This window comes from Papilio machaon, chromosome 9 (genome assembly GCF_912999745.1).
Source record: "Papilio machaon chromosome 9, ilPapMach1.1, whole genome shotgun sequence".
Lineage (NCBI taxonomy): Eukaryota > Metazoa > Arthropoda > Insecta > Lepidoptera > Papilionidae > Papilio > Papilio machaon.
Genome location: NC_059994.1, coordinates 2,914,041 through 2,938,359, shown reverse-complemented (window position 1 = coordinate 2,938,359; position 24,319 = coordinate 2,914,041). Strand labels below are relative to the sequence as shown.

The 24,319-nt window shown below is 31.8% G+C and overlaps 2 protein-coding genes across 2 annotated transcripts in view; one reads left to right on the top strand and one right to left on the bottom strand.

Moving 5' to 3' along the window:
• LOC106718772 (suppressor of lurcher protein 1) overlaps positions 1–24,319 on the top strand; it is a 245,727-nt gene that overhangs the window by 142,267 nt on the left and 79,141 nt on the right. The window contains exons 6-7 of the mRNA XM_014512942.2: positions 21,933–22,089; positions 22,621–22,680. Coding sequence (XP_014368428.2) covers positions 21,933–22,089; positions 22,621–22,680 — 217 coding nt within the window. The remainder of the gene's footprint in view (positions 1–21,932; positions 22,090–22,620; positions 22,681–24,319) is intronic.
• Positions 989–1,871, bottom strand: LOC123721236. Its single transcript, XM_045679231.1, has 3 exons — positions 1,795–1,871; positions 1,405–1,581; positions 989–1,288 (listed from the first exon to the last, which is right to left on the bottom strand). Exons 1-3 carry the CDS (start codon positions 1,837–1,839, stop codon positions 1,244–1,246), a joined length of 267 nt encoding a protein of 88 aa, XP_045535187.1. The 5' UTR covers positions 1,840–1,871; the 3' UTR covers positions 989–1,243.

Below are 24,319 nucleotides of genomic sequence, written 5' to 3'. Positions count from 1 at the left end.
TTTCTTATTCTTTTAATTTGTAATGAAAAGAATATAATGAAGTGAATGTTATACTGAAGTAACTGTCACCCGCGACTCCGTCCGCACGGAATAAAAGAAAAACGTAATAAGTAGCCTATTTATTCTTCCAGACTATGTTCTACATCTGTGAAAAATTTCATCGAGATTCGTTGAGGCGTTCTATAGATACCTTCAAACAAACATCCATCCATTTATCATTCGCATTTATAATATTAGCATGATTATTATATTTACCAATAAAATAAAATTGAAATTAGTTATGAACTTGCTTTTAGAATTTTTATAAAGCATAATTTATATATACACCTAAAGTTATTCGTGTATATGTAGCACATTAATAATGTTTTAATCTAAAAATTATCAACGTTGTTTTATTTTAAGCTTTTGTTCTTTTTGGATTTAATAACCGTGCGAAAATAAATTGATATTTCTGTTTTAATGGGAATGTGAGAAATGGATATTTCAATGTTTAAGGATTGTGAAAGAAAACCAAATCGCAGAGTTAAAATATCAAAAATTTAATGAGGATAAAGAATTTGATTTAAGCTCAAAAATGGATAACCACATGTTTCCTTAACTGTTGTTTATTTTTTCAAATCTTGATAATAGTGACATCAAACCTTTTAGGTTTAGTACGGACAATATTTTTGCATAGGTACAATAATTCGCATAGAACTGAAAATTGTTATTAATGTTTGGACATTATGTGAAACTTGAAAAGTAGTCATCTGTTCCGTATTTAGAAAGAATATTTATGGTCTATTTCACAAAAATGGGTATTTTATGTTTTTGAGTAAAACGGTATGTTTTTTTTTTTAAATTACCTTAGACAAAATTTTAGATCAAAAAATTAGTAAATGAAATAACCTCTATTTTATGTCCACATTTTTTTCTAAATGTTTTAATAATACTTAGCGTTTTGATGAAAAATATAAAAAACACTTTTTTTGTGAACTTTGACCTTGAATATTTTTTAGAGGTAACGAGATCGGTTAGGACTTATTAGGATTCACATATAATGCATTCTGAATAATCTTACCCATTTTTAGATCTATGCGAATTATTGTACCTATATATGTGTGAATTGACCGGACTAGTTCTTTACTGTGAATTGTTCAAGTAAATACAGAGCTTCTCTTTATTCTGATACTATATCAACGTTTTTGTTAATTTTAAAAGTACATGATGAGATTTGTAACAATCTATACATTTTACGTTTTCTTTAAGCCTGCTGTTCTTTGTTTTCGTTCTTCTTATTTGGCTCCAACTGTAAATAATTAAAATATGAATACATAGATTAAAATTTTAATAGGCCAAGTGTTGTGTGAAGACCTCAACCGATCTTCCAAGATCTTACTGTAGAAAGGAGTATTTGCTACTTACCACGTTACTAAGTTTGTCAATAGCGTCATTGAAACCTTTCTTCAATTGATCGGGATCAAAAGCCTCCGACACCTTGCCGCTAATACGCTTCGATATCTCTTGTATTTGATTTTTTATTTGTTCTAGATAGTTCTCCGTGGTACTAGGTTCTGCATCACGTTTCACAAAACAGTGAATCTGAAAACAAGTAACTGTTAAAATACGTCACACTTTAACATTTCAATTAAAATACATGCTCGAAAACACATATGTCTAAAAAAATTTGTAACGTAATCCTTGTTAAGAATGCACATCGCGAAATATAGTGATGAGTTTAAGTAAAGTAAGTTTAAGTAAAAGTAAAACATTTATCCGCAAATTAAAAAAAATGAAATTAAAAATTGTACTTACGTTAACAAGACAGACAGCTAAAAACATAATTGCTACTTTGTTCATGTTGACGAAATATTCTTCGACCAAATTTACTGAAGAACAAAACAAACTAATGATAAATGTTATGCTTCACTTTTATTTATATCAACTTTTGTTTACAAGTAATTTGAAATAATAAGAGCCCATTATCTCACATTGCTTAGAACAACAACAGCAATTATCTCATTACTTAATTACTTTTAAGTCATTGCTTAAGACAATAATAACAAAATGATTTCATTAGAATCTAGCTTTCGTCCGCGATTCCGTCCGCGCGGAATTAAAAAAAAAACATAACAATTATCCTATGTGTACCTACATCTGTGCCAAATTTCATCAAGATTCGTTCGAAATATTTGGAAATTCATTGATTTAACTAAATAAATGAGAGAAGAGAATAAGGAACCATCAAATAATATTTAAAATCTAAACTTTACATATTAATTATCTCAACCAAACTCACTGTGTCAAAACACTTGATAGTTTCCCGGTTAAGAGTCATGCATATTGACATACTATTCAGGCATTTTAAAGTCGTAAAAAAATCTGTTCAAAACATAATACCTGTTTAACAAAGAAAGTTCAAATATTTCCGCCTGGTATACCTTTTTCAAACAAACGTCACCAACAGGATTGCATGAAATAGGGCGTCTGTTTCAAAGGACGAAGGAAAATCCGGCCACTACATTTAACAGACGTACATACATTTTCAACATTTTCAAACATCTTAAAATTCATACCATGATCAATATAGCATCTATGTAAATACTTTTTTTTTATTTGAAGTCATATTGGTGCCTTTGCTTAGTATAGACGGTGGGAAAAAAATATTAAGAATTTGGGAACTAAGAAGTCTTAACATGTTGCAAAAAAAAAATTGTGAAAGATCTCTCAAAAAAAGTCGTAATTGAATCGTTTAAAAGTGAATTTAAGTATTTGTCAAGGTCTTTCTTTCGACATGAATAGTCCTCGTAAAAGTTTCTGAGCTCGAACATTTTAATGATAATAAAATGTCCCCGTTTTGTATTATCTTATGAAAGTATATACTCATATTGTTGTATTACGTGACACTTTATTATACTTCACATATCCTTTTACTGGTTATTTTGTTAGAAGTTACGCGAAGCATGTGATATCTAACCAAAAGTTCCACGGTTCTAATTTTGATGCCAGTATGAGGTTTATTAAGGACGCGGATTGAAATCCACCATTTGAAGATTTATTGTTTTCTTGTAAAATAATTAAGTGAAAACACAACATTTTAAAACCCACATTTATTTATTAATATCGAATAAAAACATCAATTTAATTTGTATTTACATTCTTTATTGCGATGAGTTTGGTGCTGTTAAGTCGGTAAACTGAAAAAAAATTGGCTGTTTTAACTTAAAATAAAATATTATTGCGAGCGCGATGTTTGATTCAATTGCTGTTAACAAAGGGGAAAGCTTATTTTAATAATCCAAAAACATCCACATCTAATGAAATGAAGATATATTTATAGTTATTATCGTATGTTTCTACTACGGAAACATTTGTACAAAAACATCAACTTTTTCTTTCTCATTAAATAATGTTTTGTTTAAATGAGTTTTAAACATGTTTTGAAAGACATGCTAACAGACATTGATGTATCTACATAAAGCTATATCTTATGAAAATTTGCTCCTTTTCTTTCAACCAGACGAAACATTTTATAACAGGATGACACCTGTGTGAGACAACACTCTGTATAAGACGACATCCTGCATAAGACGAAACCCAACATAAGAAGGCATCCGAACAATTGTCTTAAAAATCTAATTTCCATAACAATCAATTGGGAGAAGCCGTAACAGCAGGCGTATTTTAACGTATTTCGTAGGCCATTAAGTACACTCACCGCTTTAGAAATCCTATTGAGTTGATCCCCGATGACACTGAGGATTGGCTCCAACTGCTTCTCGTTGACCTCGCTCGCCGCCCGAGCCAAACTTTGATCTACGCATTCCCTAAGCTGATCAATATTCACTTGGAATGATTCCAGGATATTTGGCCGAGTGGACGCCGGCGACACATCTTTTGTAACAAATGCGCTTATCTAATAAAAAAAAAACAGATATTAAATTTTATTTCTTCTAAATCTTTACATGAATTTAAGAGTACATTTTTAGATATGTTAAAATTATCAATAATTCTTATTATTTAGAGCATGGTACAGGTATGACATGCACCCTTAAAATTTTGATGAAAAAGCATTTATTAAGCTAGAACGATTCGAGTATTTCAGTAAGATGCTAGTTTAAACGTTAAAAAATATTCAAATGGAGATTTTATCTTCTTCGAATTTTGAAGACGAGCCTAAACAACTTAAATTTACTTACATCAAATTAATTCGCTCGTAATTACTATGTCAGAGAAGTTACAAAATAATCCTGCTATCTCAAGTTGTCTAGACTGTTCGCTTTAGAAATTTGACCTGAATAAGTTAACTAGTCTCATACTTACATTTTCAGTCATAATTAAAACGGACAATATGAAAATAATTTTTATCATTATTACTAAGTTATAATGTAAATTGTAGTTGTGTTCAATCTGATGGTAACTTTACTAGTATTTATATGAAACGTTATGTACTCTGTTCATTGTAGACTTCGCAAATACTACAAAAAATACTTTAGCTCTCATTCATACGAACGCTTTTTAAATGCGCGTTAAGTTCAAATAAAACAAAGCAGTGCTATTAAAATGCGATGTTGCATTTTGAGCACTGGGGTAAGGAAACAAGAGTGATTTTAAAGCGTTCGTCTCTCGAGAGCTGCCAACGCAGAGTTTTAACTCGGCGTTAAAAAAGCGCCCGTGTGAATGAGGGTTTATGACTAAATCTACTTGACAGTCTTAAAACGTTTTCTTTATATTTTCCTGTCAAAATTACTGATGTATAAGAAATGTAAGAAATTATAAAGGGAACTTTCAAACAGAAAGTAAAACAAGCGCACAATTAAATATTGAAATTAAAACGCACAGTTATATTTGTTAACATAAAATTAGCTTATTTAAATTACACTTCAATTCGACGACTATTATTTATTACTACTACTATTTATTTATTATACTGAAATAAAAATTTCGAAATAATATCAATAAACCTTTTTTCTCTAAATAATTAGAATTGCAAAAATCTTGTAAGTCGAATATTAAATACAATATTTTCGCTGTTTTTGTTAAATATTCAAAATTAAATTTCAAATCAAATCTTTACTAAAGACGTGACATGAATGCAAACTCCTCAAGTAGACCAATTAAGCAGTTTCGACATGTTTGAAACATAACCTTTGAGTTTGTTACAATATTGCTCCTTACCCCAGATTAGTATCGTTTACAACAATTTGTAGTCAAGTGGAGCCCACGTCGATGAGCGAAGAGAAAGACCACGTGTTACAAACTTCTACACAAATTAGATTAATTAAGCGATACTACGCCTGATAGGGTATTCTAATAGATTTTATTAGAAATATGATCAACATCTAGTTTTGTGGTAGTTTGTGGTTCTGTTTACTCACTCTGTCACTAAGAATGGGCCTTAGTACCCAATTAATGACTCTGAGTATGGCATTAAGTAATTTAAATGAAAAAAAATCTCATTAATGCTATTTCTAATGCTAACGGGGTTAAAAAGTTTTCAATTAAAATATGGAAATATTAATAAAACAATTTACAAATTATTTGCATCATTAAATTTACTTTGAAGATAACCAACTTTATAAATATTCATAGCCTTGTGCTACTTCTTAATTATTTTGGTGGATCAGCTGTAACTGCATCGGGTGGGGCTATGGGTACATCTGATACTATCGGTGCGGGAACGACTGGAGGTGGGCCTGTTTCGAGTGTTTCTGTCGCCATAGGGGTTACATTCGGGTAACCAGGATCAGTTGGCTCATCCGGGATGAATTCAATCATCATATCATCTATACAATCGTCGATTGCGTTATCAACCAAGTCCAGAGTGTCGAACTGAAATGTACCAAAGTAACAAAAAGTTTCATTAATCATCTTTAGAATTGGTACAGCAATTATTGATGTTAAAATGCGAGGGTGAAAAGGGAATGTATGGGAATAAGGTTAAAGCGAATACCTTCGATATATAAAAATGGCAGAAGTAATATTTAAACATCAGCATTAATACAACAACGTGAACAGATTGTGTAAACGCGCGGATTACCACTCCATATGTACGTATTAGCAAAACAAACACAACTCGCATGCTCAGTTAACATTGTAAGCGTACAATCAAACAGAAACGTTGTATTATGTTGTGCTCTATGCATGCTATAGAGGTGATATCAAAGAAATGTTTGGAATCAATTTTAATTTTAAAAACCTTACCAAAAATGATAAGAACGGTAGAATCGAATCTCTTCCAACCTCGACTTGATCATTGGCTGCCTTTAATTGTGAGACGATGGGCGCAAAGTGTGGGTCCAATCCATTAGTCGAGTTTTTTAAATACAAATGTAACTCCTGGGTGGCAGCACTGTGCGCTTCGCTGACACTGGCTGGTAAACCATGGCACTGCAAAAAAAAAAGTTATTTTTAATTGAATTCAGAATAAAGTATTCTATTCTTTTCCTTGAACGTGAATTCGAAATTATGACTATTACAAAATTTAAAATAATACAACTTACAAAACCGACAAGACAGCCGCACAAAAATGTAAATACTAAATTTAACATTTTAGCCTATTAAGAACTGAACTGAGATGCAAAACTAAGATTAAACGCAAACCAACATGTGTTTAAATACAGAAAAAACGACCCTACTCTAATAAATGACTGACGTCATGTAATTATGAAAATTGCTCACAGTCCATGAAAACACATTTGCGACATTACGATATCAGTTTCAAAGAAAAAGACATTACAATTCATATTGAATATCTTAATATCCAGAGGAAACATTGTATCTTAATAAACAATATCAAAGTAACAATATAAATCCGTGTGCTATTCTTCTTATCACTCCATAAATATATTGTGGAATCTTGGATTAGAATTGTGCGAGTGAAAAGTTGCAAAGATATAAACTACAAAACTTTAATTAGAACCATTTATCATTTTCACTAGCTTCTAGTCGTTTAGTAGACAGATGTATTACGTCGGCTTATTACAAGACTTTGTTATAGAATCCTTTGTTATCCATTGGTTGCTATTTTAAATTTTATATATAAAATTCTCATGTCACAATGTTAGTTACCATACTCCTCCGAAATGGTTTGACCGATTTTTATGAAATTTTATATTCATATTCAATAGGTCTGAGAATCGACTGCTATCTATTTTTCATACCGCTATTAAGTTTTTTTTAACTACGCGCGGACGGAGTTGCGGGCGACAGCTAGTAGTCAAATATATTCAATAACATTTTGAGAAGCTAATCTCTCTCGATTGTACGAATTTACTCTAACATTAACAATAACTAAGGAGTTTATCTGGTTCGTGTTTATTAGTTATTTACTGTCCAGTATGTAAATAAAACATTAATGATTGTTTTATCTGTTTGTTCGTCATGCACGGACGAGGTCTAATGCAAGCGCAGTGCATGTAAACACGGAATTAGTATTAATTCTGTTTATCAACCTAGTCGTATATTTATTTGTTTTAGTAAATGGCAGTTTTTGTTGCTACGTTATATAAAATTGATGTTATAGGTACAGAACGGTCAGAAAATATACTGTCACAATATGAATCTGGTTGAGATTTTGTTGTCCATGGTAAGCTAATAAGAAACTGAAGTCAAACATCGCAAAGATAAAATAATTTTTCAAGTTTTAATGTTAATTTGTTATGTTTAAACTAAGTTCCAGTACTTAAGTAAATGATAGAATAGAATTGAAAGTACATTTAAGTTATTTCAAATATATACGATTAATATTTATAAGCTTTAGACGGTTTTAACACTCGGCTATTGCGTTCAACTCGGAGCCGGAGAAAGGAATGCAATAAGATTTATTTTAAGGCTTTGTCTTCTTCCCGCGTGCTGGATACAATATAACGCTTGAACAAGACTGCAAGATAAATTCGAACTATTATTCTTTTGTTGCTGTTTGAACTTCAAAACATTGCATCTAAACTTAACGTTATAATTTAAACGTATATCGTTTAGTACGTCTGCAATATAGTTAAGCTTGTGTCTGTAAAATAAATATTTTATAATAATTACGCGAAATTTAATTTAATGTTCTATTTTACTTTAAAGTTTTAACAATTTTTTTCTAGTCGAATTTCGGTTGTTAAGTCTAATTAATCTAAAAATCTAATCTCTCTAAATTAATAAGCATTCTTAAAGTAACTAGATGGAGAATAGAAAGTGAGAATAGGTTTGTTCAAAAATATAAACCTCAATAAATATAAAATCCTTTCTCCCACTATCTTAAACAATTTGACAATTTTCTGTTCCCATTTTCCTCTACAGTATCTGTGATGGCCGCCACATAAATCAATCAAAGTGTACAGATTAGGAAGACATCCGCGATGTTATCATTGTAACTTAAATAGAGAAGGCTCATTTTCAACGCCTTTGTCTAGGAAAATTATTCGAAGTAAAGCATTTTGATGTTTTAAAATTTGGATAAGTATTTTCTATATTTACAGACGGGATTTCGATTCATATTTCTCAATCAAATCATAATAAATATAACGGAACTTTAATAAGACTTCTGTAATATTTGGCCTGGAATATGACAAAATTTATGAAACATAAAAACTTATGTTCATCTCAAACAGCTTAGGAGAAGCAAAATATGATGGAAAACGAGTTAAAATGTAATAGAGACAGGATGAGACATGAAATTTTTATCAGGTTTTTCTTTTAAGAAAATTGAATATTCATATCGGATGATGTCGGCAATCTATCGCCTCTGAAAAAGCACGGATATCGACGTATCTGAATTGAGTTTCAATAAAGTTCCCCTTTAAATATTGCCATATAATAAAAAGAACGGAGATTATGCGTGGTTTGATCATACTTGCATTAACAATAATAATATATATATTTTTTTTATTATCATAAAGTGGCAATCGAGCGAGCGAACATCTGAATTCGCCGAAATAACGAAGCGATCGCTGCCTTTAGATATCCGCAATTTCAGATGCGTTGCCTACCTTTAATCGAAGGAAGAGGGGACGCACACAAAGAGAATATTTGCCCTTCCTATGCATTCTCTGATAGGTCAAATCCACTTCCTCTTCCCATTTTTCCTAATAAGAAAAGGGTGGGAAGGGAAAGAGGACTAAAATAGGCCTCGGGCACCACACTCATCAGACGAAACGCGGAATCGCTTATACTTCACGCCTGCCTTTGTCTTTGTTGCTGGCCCACTGTAAATAAAAAATTTTTTTTTATTTAAACTACTATGTATTTGAATTTGATGATTTCTGTATTTGACTACATTATAGAACCATGAGATGATAATAAGCGGCGTAGTGAATGAAACCATAAGCACATCTAACTAGTTATCAATATAAAAATAATTCGTTAAACTTTTAAACAAATTATATTATCACGTGCGGTCTATAATTAAATTGCAGGAACATCGGCGAAGGAAACTCGAATAGGTTATGCGATATCGCCACTGTAACGATTTCCAATTATCTCAAGTCATTAACAGGTGTTTCAATTTTCCGATACGCTCGGGTTATTTCTATTTTATTTGATAGCATCCACGTATCACTTTAGGTAGAAAATTAATTTCTGTTGAATAACATTTCTATTCCATGTATCTTTAGGTATTGCGTTTTCTTTTGTTTTCTCTTTTTTTTAAGTGGTAGTCACCAAGTCATTAAATATGTTCTTCGAGAAGTGTTTTGCCCCTTTTACTAATAAAATAGGAGGAGAGTGTTTACAATGAGTCTAGCTATTCAAAAATAAAGCACAACATAATGTTAACATGTAATATTAAGTTGATATTACATGTTAACATTACGTTGTTTCGAATAAATTCTAAAAAGAGACATATTTCTTTCAATTCAACAACAACCATATATCAGTTGGGGCATTTGTAGGTTTAATGAAAAAGTTCAATATATCGACGGCGTTGGCAGCGAGCCGAGCGACTTGCGGCACTACTGGAGCTCCAGCCGGCTGTTTGTTGAGCCCTGTACTTTACGTACTAACAGCTGTAATGTACATATCATAGATATACTATATACAATAGATGGAGTGTTTCATACAAGTTTGACGTTTAATCGTAACATGATTTTCCAAATGTCGCTAGTGTGCGTTACGTAAATGTTTTTAATTTTTTTTTTTAATATATTAAGGCATTGGAGTTACGTAAATGCATACCAAATGCATACCAGTATAATGAAATTTTTTCTCAAATTCAGGAAATCGTAATATATAATAATCCAAAGTAAAATATAACACAATATTGTTTTTATTGTTCTTATAAAATTATTAATAAGTAGGTATAATGTAAGATTTTTTTATATCAAACGGTGGCAAACGAGCAAACCGTCACCTGGATTCGCTGAAATAGCGAGGCGACCTTTGCTCATAGATATCCGCAAATGCAGATGCGTTACCTATCTTTAATCAACCGAGAAGGGAACGTACAGAAAAAGATATTTCCCCTTCTTATCCTTTCCTAATAAGAAAATGGTGTGTAGGGGAAGAGGTCTAAAATTAAGCTCCGGTACCACACTCATCAGATGAAACGCTGAATTGCTTCCACTTCAGGCAAATCTTTTGTGTGGTCGTGGTATTTCACCGGGCGAGCCAGCCAATTCGTGTAACGTATGTTGTTGTTGATTTTCAAGAAAGACAAAAACATATTCTTATGTATGTTTTTTAAATTTCATATATTAATTTATTATTATAAATTCGCGTAGTAAAGAAAATAGCAACTATAAGAGAAGAAACAATAAGATGTTAAGAATCGTAATAGTACATTTAAACATATTTGGAATTGCCAACGCTTTGCATATGGCGCTGTAACGACATTGTCTGTGGAATATGATAAACTAAACACTTAAGCCAAATTTAATAAGGAAACTTTGAAAAGTTGGAAAATTCTCAAAGTTTTCCACTTTGGAGTTCTGTAGACAGCTAACAGGATAATAAGGTTTCGCGATCATAAATTTTATAACTAGGAATCCTTAGCGTTTTGAGTGTTGAGTATTAAAATGATTCATATTTTATAAATTAAAAATTAAAGGAAAATAATTCATAAAGTTGGTTTTCCAAATTAATGTATTACTAGCTATAAGTAGCCTATGTGTTCGTCAAGTCTATGATCTACATCTATGCCAAGTTTCATCGAGATTCGTTAAGCCATTCTGGAGATAACTTCAAACAAACATCCATCCATCCATCCATCTAAACATTCACATTTATAATATTTATTAGTAAGAAAGATGTAAAAATCCCCGAGGCACGTCTAGTATTCGCAAAAAAACATAACAAGATTAGAAACGAAACAATTCAATGATTTTAAGAGTTTATTCGCAAAACTAATTTTCAAATTTCCAAGTAATAAAATGTACTTTTATAATTATGCTAAACCTTGAATGAAATTATGAAAACGGAAGTTTGTTTTTCGTACTAATTTGCAGCAAAATGTTTTTAGACGGTCGCTTGGTTTTCGAATTATAATAATTGCTGCGTCGTAATTGGCACAATGCTTGAATTACCTTTGCCATTAAATTACGATATGAAAGTAAATTAACACCTTAACATTTTTACAATCTTTTTAATCGTCCTAAAATAACTGTCAAGCAAATTTTGGCATTAAAGTAAAAAAAAAAAAATGAAAACAAGAACAAAAAATCTCACGCCCGAAACCTATAAGGGTAGGCAGTGATTGCTGATTTCCATTTGGCGCGAACACAATAAACAAAATAATTGTCTTAAACAATGTGTCAGTAGAATCAGTTTAAGATTTATAAAATACAATGTTACATATATTGCATTTTTATCAATTTTACTAGGGAACTAAGGCAACTTACAAATAAATTCAGCCATTTTTTTTTTCTTGAGTAAACAAAAACCAAACAAGTTAATACAGCACTTGTTGATTTACAAAATCCATTACAAACTTGAGAAGTAATAAACGTCTCTGTTATAATTTTATGAAATATCTTCAATTTCTTTACACTCAATTTGAATCTCGGAAATAACTTATAATAATGAGTAGAGTAATTTAAATAAGAAAATAAATTTTATGTACCTATTTATTCTACGCCCATGAGTATTTTGCATCAATTATTTTCGTTGTAGTATTTCATTTAATGAATATATTAGCCTACCATACCTATTTGATTGGCATTTTTATTTAATTTTTCAACGTTATTTTCAACAACATGTATATTAACATTTTGACGTAAAACATTTACTGTACAGACTTTTAATATCAGTACCACAACTTTCTCGTTTCACATATGCGTTCAAAAAATTATAAGATTAAAGGATAATTAAGCGATTTAGAATAAACAATCAACTTATTCACTTTTGATATTCAAATTGCCTAGAAAAAGACATTTCGGCTCAATGATACATCTGAACATAACCACAGATGTGTTTCCAATTAATTTGACAACTCCCACAGGTGTAGTACTAAAAGCTCGCTTGAATTTGCCAAATTAATTTCTGTTAATATTTATTTGGGAGCGAACTTTGTAATCGTTACGAATACGTCTATTTTAAACTAATGAATTGTCATTTATAAATTAGGATACAACATTTAATACGTCTTCTTGCTTAATTAACTTTCTTTTTTTTTTAATTCTTTCTGTAAGGCCGGGAATAAGTTGACTTTATGATAAAAATGAAAAAAAAAATGGAAGAATAAAGCGTAAAATCATAGTGTTTGGAGAATTAAGATATGAAAGCCAACCTTAATTTATTGAGAAAAAGCACAGATAGTAAAAACTCAACGTAACGTAAATAGTATGTCTCTTCCTTATAGTAACTACGAGTTGCTCATACCGAAATGTTAGCGAGAGATAAAGTGTAAAGAAAACAAATAGTCAGCATCAGTCTCACATTGTGTGTACAGCGCTCTATTGTTTTTCCGACGTTGCGAACGAGACAATGCTCTTAGACTAATCCTATTAAAATCCGAGACTCAATTTCAAGTATAACAAAACACTTCGCATTTTTCCAGTCATCATTAATTATTTTCATTACTTTTATAAAGCACTCGTGGATTAATAATGGGATTTTGGTTTAATTTAGTTTTTGTTTAAAAATTGTTGATATGCTACGTAAAATTATATACTTGCGAAATTTTTTAAAAACCTAATTTTACGCGTCTTTCATGCACGCAGTCTTATTTTGTGATTTAATCGGTGCTTCGATCGCTGATTTTTATTATTCTTTTGTTATTTTAGTACTCCTAAAGAGAAAAACCTCTTAAAAGTTGTAATTGCTTCTTTAAATTCAATTTATTAGTACTTATTTTGATTTCCACGTATGGAACCAGATGGAATATAAAGTTTCGAAGTAATTATAAAGCCATCGTAATGCGAACAAAAAGGTCCAAAACTTTTTAAAGGAATTGGACAAGACAAAGGGACGAAATGCCAAAAGTAAAATTGTTCATTACAAGTTTAGACGAACTTGAGTATCGGTAAATAAAAAAAAAATCATCGTATATGGAATGTTTATGATGTTAAAGAACAATGAAGTCGTCCTTATTACTTAATTATTATTTTTTATCACATAACCAATACTTCTGAAATATTTATGAATCTATAACCTTTCAGCCATTATAAAGGTACAGCTTTTTGTCGTATTCGGAGTTCTGCATCAACCAAAAAGTTTCTAAACATAAGAAAACACTGATCAAGTATCAAGCGTGTTTTTGATACGATATGGGAACGTTTAATGGAAGAACTTGTATTACGGCCATCAGAGGACTAATCTGTAACCATAAAGTCAATTAATGGCATTTTATTGCTTCTTTCATGTGCCGCTCTATTACCTCATAATCGTTTTATGGTTCTCTCTGTACCACGGAACAAATCGTGAGCAATAAAATGAACTTTGAAAAGACATTAGTAAGACTATTCAGGTAATTTACACATATAATGTACATATTTCGTCTATATTAGAATATAATATATCTGAATGTTTTATAACTGTTGCGCCTAATTTATTAGCGCCATCTGTTGTTAGAATTATTAACTGACTAGTTACGCACATCTTGTGTACGTACAAAATGCTATTGGCATGTTTATTCAGGATAAACTCCTAAACTACATAATCGATGTTGATGGAATTTGGTAATTATCTGCAATTTTGGCTAACTTAAGACATAGGATAGTTTATATCTCGATATTATTGTTAATATTTGTAGTTAGGTCTTATTAGTTAAGCTTACGAAGAAGGGGCGCGTCGAAAGTTACGTATAAATAATATTTCTGGCGCACAAATTCCACCGACCGCGGGTTTCCACTGATGAGAGACAGGTATAAACTTAATGCTGTCTTCGTTTTTATTGAAATCCATGAGACGAGTGATAATATGTTTTTACAAAATTGTTTCATTAGCAAAAAAATCTATTAAATTTTTTGCAGCGCCCCCTATCGGCCGTAAAGTATATCAAAAATCTCATACTAATTTGAACATAATTGTCGATGGCGATACGAAGGCGATTGACACAAATATTCGCCCACTGCACAGTTTAATTGATAGTTCAAATTTGGCCTAAACAAGTATGATTTTATTGTAACAGTCGACATTCCTGTTAAAAACTGAAGGTGTGTAGCGGGCTTTAAGTTTATTTCTAGCGACTGCAGATATTCAATTTTAATTACAGTTCATCTTTTCAAGCCATCTGCTTGAACTAAGAACTTTTCTCGTTATTAATAAGGCTCCGATATTCTGCGGTCATTAACAGAGGCCTCATTTCCTTTTTTATATAAATTAAATCGCCCGTCTATTAACATCTCATGTAGCATATTTTATTTAATGATGTAAAAAGTTTTATTTGTTTGCAGTGTATTTATTTTGGATGGATTGAACTGTCTTTCAAATTATAATTACTTCAAATTAATAAAGCTAAATTATTATGAAGCGAGCTGTCGCCCGCGACTCTGTCCACGCGGCATTACAAAAAAAAAAAAAAAAATAGACTATGCGTTTTTCCAGACCAGTCTACATCTGTGCCAAATTTCCATCTAAACATTCGCATTTATAATATCAAGTAACATAGTTAATTTAAGCATTTCTGCTTATATATCAACGCAGTCGAAATAATTTGCCTTCATTCTAAAAATAACCAAATTAAAAGTTATCGTTTTATAGAAAATGAGAAGAAAAAATGAAACGTTTTACGTATAAATGTCAAAACGTCAAAACAAAAAGAAAAATTTAATTTATCTCTACGAAAAATCTTAAGTACCTTATCGTGTTCATTTTATTTGTTATTGGAACAAAGTTTATGGGCGAGTAGATTTTGTCTGTCCCTTGATTGTAAAAGTACTTCCTTAATAGACCTTGATAATTTTTGTCTGGAACTGAATGAAACAGGTTCACAAAAATAAGTAAAAAAACAACATTTCATTAAATTTTGTATAGATATTTTTAATTTAATTTAGTGTTACGTATCATATAGTATTGTATGGCATATTAAAAAGCAGTTATCCCTAATTTTAATGCGCTGCCACATTTGGACTCGGTTAAGCTGTTACTTATTTTTTAACTTTTATTACTCAAACTACGCTAAGGATCTCCCTTAGTGACCACTTATCAAAACTAGCTTCACCTATGATCCCATAGATATGATTTAATAAAGCAATTATTTCTCTTCAAAAATATTATTCAATCTTCATAAATCTTGTAACTTTCTCTATATCATTTTTAAAGAGATAGGAATTTGTTATTGCAGCCTCGTTATAACAAAAGTCTGAAGTTGCATCCAACGCGGACAGCGGACTCTGCAAGGTTTTCGTGTTTACAACAGCGGAGACTTATTATCTTGTTAGCTGTCCCTAGTGCTTCTAAGTAGCAAAGTTTTATAAAATTTCCTTCCTTTACTAGTTTACCTTTTGTATTTCCCTCGAGTTATATACTATTATAGTAAGTAGCTTAAACAATTTAATGAAAAAGAAACTCAAGGAATATGAATTTTCTTCTTCTATATCATGGGATGGATTCTATAATTCTTGAAGTGTTGTGTGTCATATTCATCATCATCATCAGCTCACTATATGTCCCCACTGAGGGGCTCGGAACCTAACCCAAGTTAGGGGTTACTAGGCCATAGTCTAGTCTAGTGCGGGTTGGTTGACTTTACACATATCATTGAATTTCTTCTCAGATATGTGCAGGTTGTATCAAGATGTTTTTCTTCACCATAAGAACATCGGATAAATGTACATATGTAAATCAAAAACACATTGGTAAATGGTGGGATTCGAACTCAGGATCTGCAGATTGCAAGTCAACTGCTTAACCTCTGAGCCACCGACACTCCGTTTCATATTGACAACTTGTAATCTCGTTTTCATTGTGTAAATTTAGTATAGGAACTAAAATATAGTGTCTCAATTCCCGTCTCTATGTAATAAAATCAAACCTGAATAAAATCGAAGCTGAAGTTTTATCCATTCGAGTAATGCATCAACGAAATTCTATGCGAAACTAAAATACCAGCTCTTAAACGTCTTAAAGTTAGATAGGGTTTTATCGGTTTTTCAAAACCCTGATGTAAATGTTCCAACTTTTCAAATAGATAATACTTTGGTTTATAGTTAATCTTGATTGTAACATTTCCTTTGTTATTTTCTTTGCTGAAAATGAAATGATAAATATTACGAAAGACAAAAGAGGTCGAGCAACTTGATTAATAACTTCAACGGTATCATAATGAAAGCGGGATGAAATTTTAAGAGATTTTTCTTTAGGACTAACAGAGAAATAAAATTTGCAAAGTAAATAAAAATACAAGAAAGTTATTTGAACAAGGAACTAATTTACAAAGTCCATTATTAAGTCGGAGAGAAATGAAACTTTCCCTCTAATTTTGTTAAGGCTGCATAACACGATAAAGTAACAATTTCTCCTTTATTTAGTCTTTGGTGGACTGTGCGGAATGTATTAATTAATAAGTTACTTTGTCAATCTATTTTATCGTTAGTAAACTCGACCTTTCACGACCGTACTACGTGGGGTAGACAAAGGCAAAGCGACTCTAATTAACTTTATTGCCCGAATGACAGAAGTTTTTAACATTTTTCTCGTGTATGTATGAACATTTCATTGTGATTGCATGCATCTGAAATGGTTGAACCTATTTTGTACTCTATGTACCATATAAGTATATAAGTTACATCTACTACATAAGTTATTGGACAGTATCAATTAATGTTATATGTACTCGTAATAAGTGTTGCAAATAAATAAAGGTAGAAAATAATTATTTAATCCAAAACTACCTACAAAATGCAGTAAAGCAAGGTAGGTAATTTAAAAATAAATGCATGTTCCGACATTTCTTTAATTTATGCCTGCTGTAGGCGGGGGCGGAAATAATTGATATCCCTTCAGCCGCAGATCGAGGATTGTTGTCCTCGTTTGCAGTAAATTGAATTTTATATAAGTTTTATTCATATTTTATATCACATAGTGTGAAGAAATTTATTCTTTATATAAACATCAGGAGAGAAGCTAGAAACTGATTGATAAATTAACACATAGTAAACGCAATGTTAGTAGTTTTGAATTACGAAAAATAAACCAAACTTAGGTATATGGCTAAAATTGATCGCAAGACAATGTTACATGTTATTTCGAGAAGATATACATATTAGTTTACGCGTTGCCGCATCTTCTCTATACAAATTTTAAGTAAGGGTAGATTTTAAATGAAGAGTAGAGAAACTTTAATGAAATGATCTCTTAAGAACGATGCACAGAGATGGGGAGAGAGTGATTGCGTTTTTTTATATTTCAAAAATTGAAATATAAAAAAAACGCAATCACTCTTTTATCCCCTTTTCCCCCTTAATGTAATTACACTATCCCATACTTTAACAGGATTCCATCTTTTTATTCGTAAATCAAATCGTTCAAGTGTTTGCTTCAGTACCTCCCCGATAGCTCCAGGATCCGATGCAAACATAGTGAAGTGTCGACGAACACAGCTGTGTTTGCGTTTCATTACACGCCGCCTGCGTGATACTGTACCCCATTGCTCGGTTTATTGTACACTGATATTACTTACGGATTTCTAAAGGTAATGTTTGAGATGAATCAGATCGACACTAAAGTAAAAATTTCACATATTTTTTTTGGTATTAAATCCTGCTGTTTTTACACAGGACATTTTCAATCGCTTAACAAATTAATACTTTTTTCATCCTCAAATTTTGAATGGCATTTTGTTTTAATATATCTTGTTTAGAAAAAAGGCGATATGTTACATTTAATCATTTCCTAAAATAGTATTAATCATATACTACATTTGCGGTAACACTGTACTGTTTGTTAAAAGATAACATCTAATGTTCTAAATACATTTGCTGTAACTTGCGTTAGAAGCCAGTCATTCGTATTTGCCTTCGCTAATCCGTGTTGATGCATTCCAATTAAGTTCCTACGTGATGCGCGCCATATGTATCCTGTTTCTATAGAACATACCCCACAGAATAGAAGATATAAACAAAACAAAAGCGTTAGCTATTTCATTCTTTGCTCCGATATAAGAATCTTATTGATGTTATTCTGAGCATAAAAAATTCAATGAAATGTAGGCTTCACGCCAAAGTAATTGTTCACATAATTATGTCGGTTTTGTTGTATCTTGTTTCTAGTTATTTCTACGTACAGCGAGTGGCTTCGAATTTATTTCTTTCTTTATTCGTAGTAGAAACACGATGCGTGTACGAAATTGAACATAAACTGTTCTAAAATACGACCATGAACAGAGAGCAACGTTTAATTTTCCAGTACAATAGCAGTGCGCAGTGTGCGCAGTGATAACATCAACGACTGCTATATTGAAAAAGTAATGAAAAACTCTACGCTACGCTCAAAACTGCTCGCGTTATTGAAAAACTATTTCGTTTGGCTCGAGTGAATTTTACGGTGCTTACACCTAAGGCATTATGTGGTAGAAACTTTTCTAATGCTCTCTATAGAGTTCCAATGCAATGAATTAACGAACTTTCAAAATAATTAGTCTAAGTTACAGAATCCTTATTTGATATTAATGTAAAAGATTCGCTAGTTTTATAGCTATTCAAGTAAAGGTTATATTTTCTTAATATGAGATATCATGTCTCAGTTTTGTGTGGCGTCAGTGGCTCAGGGTTTAAGTGCATGACTTGCAATCTGCAGGTCCTGGGTTCGAATCCCGTCATGTACCAATATGTTTTTCAAGTTTCGATTTACATATGTGCATTTATCCGATGTTCTTACGGTGAAGGAAAACGTCGTGACCTGCACATATCTGAAAAGAAATTCAAAGAAATGTGTGAAGTCAACGAGCCCGTAATTGACAGCGTGGTTGACTATGGCCTAATCACCACTAATTTAGGGTAGGCTCTAAGCCCCTCAATGGGGACGTATAGTGAGCTGACGATGATGATGATTCCTCAGTTTTACTAAAAATAAACGAAAACATACGTTACGATAAAGAATAGGAAGCCATATCAAGAAATTTTCTACATTTATTTGAATAATCGATTACTCGTCTTTACATTTTAATATTAAAGAATTCAATTTTTAGAGTGTATCACGTTTACATTAAGAATCACCGGGAGCTATATAATAATGTGATTGATATTCACCACATAGTGAATACATTCCAAGACTCTTATGGTTGAACGCAGAAAACTAGAGACGTATCGTTGAAAGCTCTTAAAATGGAGTGAGTATACTCGATAGTTGGCTACTGAATACATCCTTACAAGCTCTTAGAGTCGTAGACCGAGTTTAATGTTATTTCTTAGAAGCATGTTCTTTAAGAAATCGTGAGCTTCTATGTTACTTTCCAAATCATTTCTTTATTTAAAAATATTCTGCATTAGAGCGTACAGTATATAAGAGTTTCGGTGGCTCAGGGGTTAAGCACTTGACTTGTAATCTGCAGGTGCTGGGTTCGAATCCCGCCATGTAACAAAGTGTTTTTCTATATACGATTACGATGCATACATCTATCCGACATTCTTACGGTGAAGGAAAACATCGTGATGAAACCCGAACATATCAGCGAAAATAAATTTCAAAGATATGTGTGTATTCACACGTCAAGTTTCGTCTCCCGAAATGGCGAAAAGTGGATTGCGGAGGTTCGTTTGGCCACACTAAATGGAGGTCCGTGATCTCTGCCTACCCTTCTGGGTTAAAGGCGTTAGTTTTGTTTATGATTCTGCATTACATTACAACATTAACAAAATTTTCATTACATTTTAAAACACTGTTAAATAGAACTATAAATAACCTGAAATAACTAAACCAATTTCTCCTAGCCTAAATCATTTTATATAAAATACATTCTATGATGCAATATTGAAATTCATAGAAACGACGCTTGCAACAGCTAGTATAAAATATAACGACGAAACATATCAGTTTATTTCGCCATGTAGATGTCACCACGGTCGACAAGCCTGGAATAATCTAGTGACGTCCGTTACACAAATAACTTTTCCAAATGGCCAGACTTGACATAGCCAGAAATGCTGCAAAGCTAAAATGAGTCTGGTATATTTTCGTCAGGTCTCTTGCTAATAATAAAACGGACACTGTACTACGAATTGCCGAGGTCAGTACTTTCAGTTACCATCGTATGCAAGAGTACAAGAAAATAGTAAATTATATAGCATATTTTAGGTACACACCTTATTCCGCTACTTTAATCCCAAGAAATATAAATAAATATATAAAAGTGAACTTATAATAAAATGCCACTTTTTTATATGATGCTAATCTATCGTTGAGCAAAGTTATGTCTATAATTTTTTTTTATACAAAGAAACATTTGATACATGATATACATAAATACACATAAGCATTTATTTTCAACATAAACTAAAATAAATATCTTATTTAAATCTAAGTTCAAAAACAACCAAAATAAAAAAGGAACTAACTCGCAAGCAGTTACGTTTTATGCTACCATTATGGCGAACGTTAATTCTTTTTTTATTTTTCCAGACCGCTACAGACGTACACAATTGACCAAAATATTCATTTTATTACAACTACAAACTCAGCTCTCGTTTAAGGAAAAACTTATTTAAAAATCAACAGTCCACAAATACATTTGTTAAATGTAACTACGAGTAGAGGCTTATACAACAAACAAAACAGGTTTTATTCGAATTTCTGTAGTATGTACTAAGGTTTATAGATTGTATCAATCGTTATTTTGTTCGTGTTACTTGTTGTTTGTGTTACTTCGGTAATTTTATATCTGAATATTGCATGTATCATGAAATCTATTATTTAATGCAGATACCCTGAATACTAGCATGAATTATGAGTTAAATGTTGTTATTTAAATATATAACACTAACCAAAGTTAAATCATAAACAAAATAACTGGACATAAATGTGGCACACATGTTCTAAAATTTACCTAAAGCTAAACAACGGAAGGATAGTCTGATTTAAGCGAAATATAGTGTAACCGCAGAGATGACTGTTGTCAGGCTTTATTATCGTGCTGCGTGACACCATACATTTATGCCAATTAACCCAGAAACCACCTGATCCTCTTAATTTAATATTACCAGCGGCCGCTTTATGACCGGACGGGGATAAACTCCAACTCAAGTAAATTAGATTGTTTTGTTAGGTGGAACGCAAAGTTGCTACAAAATGTTACCCAAACTTTGCATGTATGTTGCGGAGTTATATAAATAAAAACACACGCAGCGTAAACATTGAAAATTCATTTAAAAATAAAAGTTAGCTTCGGATTTTGGACGAAATTTAAATTTTTTAATTGACACAAGAGAATGTAATTTTAGTGAATTTTACAAAGCAAATCATCTTAACAGCTTTAAAATAAGCGAAGAAAAGAAAATAAAAATAAAGAAAAACAAGCATCAATATTTCATTTCAGAATTTGTAGGTAGTTCGAAATATATTATATTTAAATAACATGTTTGATTATTTTTTCACAGGTCAGTTCGAGACAGAAGGCGTACGCGTGCCGGGTACGGAGTGCGACTACCAGTTTAGCAGGTCAGGCAGCCGGCCGGTTCACGGCAGGCTTTACAGTCCGCGATACCCCTCCAGTTACCCCAACAACGTACGATGCTCATACCATTTCCACGGCAGGTTAGTTACAATAGAAATTCACATTTCAAACGTACTTGCCTTATTGTTGGTTTCTGAGACCAAATCCCTATATAACTCTTGTTACAAAAATCTCTGTTTTGTTTTAAAGATACTGAGAGGGATGAGAATATCATACAAGAATTTTGGTCTCAGAAATCAACATTAAATATTTTGAAAGTACCTTTTGAAATAATTCCTGTAACGGTTTTCTTTAGCACATTCCCGCGACCGCGGAGCTAAATCTAAACGAACCCATTGCTATACGAACTTGGTATAGATTGTTAGATTTGGTTTATTCCAGAGAAATATTTAGCAGTTATGCTTATTTCGAGAAACCGTGTCTATCATTGAGAAAACTTAGCGTTTCATTTTCGCTTTCTTTTCATGTTTTCCGAGTAACAATTTGTTTCGGTATCGGTTCTCTTTTGAGTCTGTGTGATACAAACCTTTATCTACTTGATCAACTTGCCCTTAGACGTATGATTTGTGCTCAGAATATATTATAGCATATCGAATACTTTTCTTTTCCAGACCAAAGGACCGTGTCAAGGTTGTCTTCGAAGAAGTTTCACTACAAAAAGGCGATATAAGGTTTGTGGATTTTATTTAATATTATTATTTATTTAACGTAAAAAACGTGGAAAGTAAATTAATGAACGTATTTATTTCCTGATGATTAAAAAAAATAAAACAAAAACATATATTATATTGAAAATAAAACGACGAAAGGTATTTGTACTCATACATAACGAGGAATGCTTCATTACGTTTTATAATGAGGGTCTTGGATCGAGATATTTTTTTTATTTTAATTTCAACTAAGCATGTCCATCTAGAATACGCTCAATTTATTTTAGTACATCTAGGGGATCGGTGGATCTGAATAATCTTGTTGTTGACACATATTTTTCTACTTAATTATTAAAAAAACAAAATTTCAGACACGAAAGCAATGGTAGAGTAAACGAAGATGTTTGTAGAGAAAGAGACAAAGATGTTTCTTATTTGTGCCGAATCTATAAATTCAGCCGTCACTTAATGTTACAGGCAAACTTACATGTTACTTCTTACTTATCTTACTAATATTATAAAGGCGAATGGTATCTAAAAGGTATCTTCGGAACGGCTCAACGGATCTTGATGAAATTTGGCATAGATGTAGAACAGTATGGACGAACACATAGACTACTTATTACATGTTTTTTTAATTCCGCGCAGACAGAGTCACGGGCAACAGCTAGTATTAAATATTGCTTAAAAATATTAAATAACATTTTTGGTTACAACACGAAACGGATTCGTAGTAAGATCGCGATTAAATTAGCATTCCCACGTCGACAATGCAGCCGGCACAAAATGAATTATAAATGTTACGAGCGCGCGCCGCTTCCGTTAATGAGGGCAAGCTATAAACCATATCTACTTGTTTAATTAACCGAATAATGCATGGGCGCGTCGCTTTGCGGCCAGCTTGCGTTCCAACTAGCTGGTGTTAAAGAGAAATGTCGGTTTTGATTTACCTTAAACTATTTTAATTATTATTAAAAAATAGCAAAATTAAAAATAAGACAACAAGAACTTTAAATGTGAATGTGGAAACATTGGGTTAGGTGTAGGAATAGAAGGTTTAATTGTGTGAAAGTTGATTTTAAGGCGTAACATTACTGAGATCCGGCTGTTAGGTGATATAAGAAAATATTAAACTTACTTATAACACGAATTTGAAGCAACGCCAACTTGGCATCCCTTAAGTTTAATTACTTTACGAGATGGAAACATAACAAAAGTTCCTGAAGAGCCTTAGACAATGCGTTTGTAAAACGATTCTCATAGCGATTTTAATTTAAATCACTTATCCATCATACCAATTTACTATCGGCATAGATTTACTTCTTTTAATAATAAAAATATGATAATATATCAGTACTTCTACTAACCACTACCTAATTGGCAAATATTTATAACTTGCTGTCGCCCGCGACTCCGTCCGCACGCAATTAAAAAAAACTTAAGTTATTAGTGGCCTGTGTATTCTTCCAGACTATGTATACATAGTCTGGAAGAATCTTGCACTGTTTATCTATGTGTTTTTTTTATTAGTCATTGTTATGTGTTATTATAAAATATATTATCGTGTAAACTGTTGTGTAAAGTTAAATTGTTTAAACTTTCGTGAGATATCATAATTAATTAATTAAGAAACGGCTTAACTCACGTTTGATCGTCCGGT

Coding starts and splice junctions, on each gene's coding strand:
- LOC123721236 (XM_045679231.1), bottom strand. CDS start 1,839: ATGAACAAAGTAGCAATTATGTTTTTAGCTGTCTGTCTTGTTAAC. Junction 1,582..1,794: donor TAGCTGTCTGTCTTGTTAAC/GTAAGTACAATT, acceptor ACTTGTTTTCAG/ATTCACTGTTTTGTGAAACG. Junction 1,289..1,404: donor TTGACAAACTTAGTAACGTG/GTAAGTAGCAAA, acceptor AATTATTTACAG/TTGGAGCCAAATAAGAAGAA.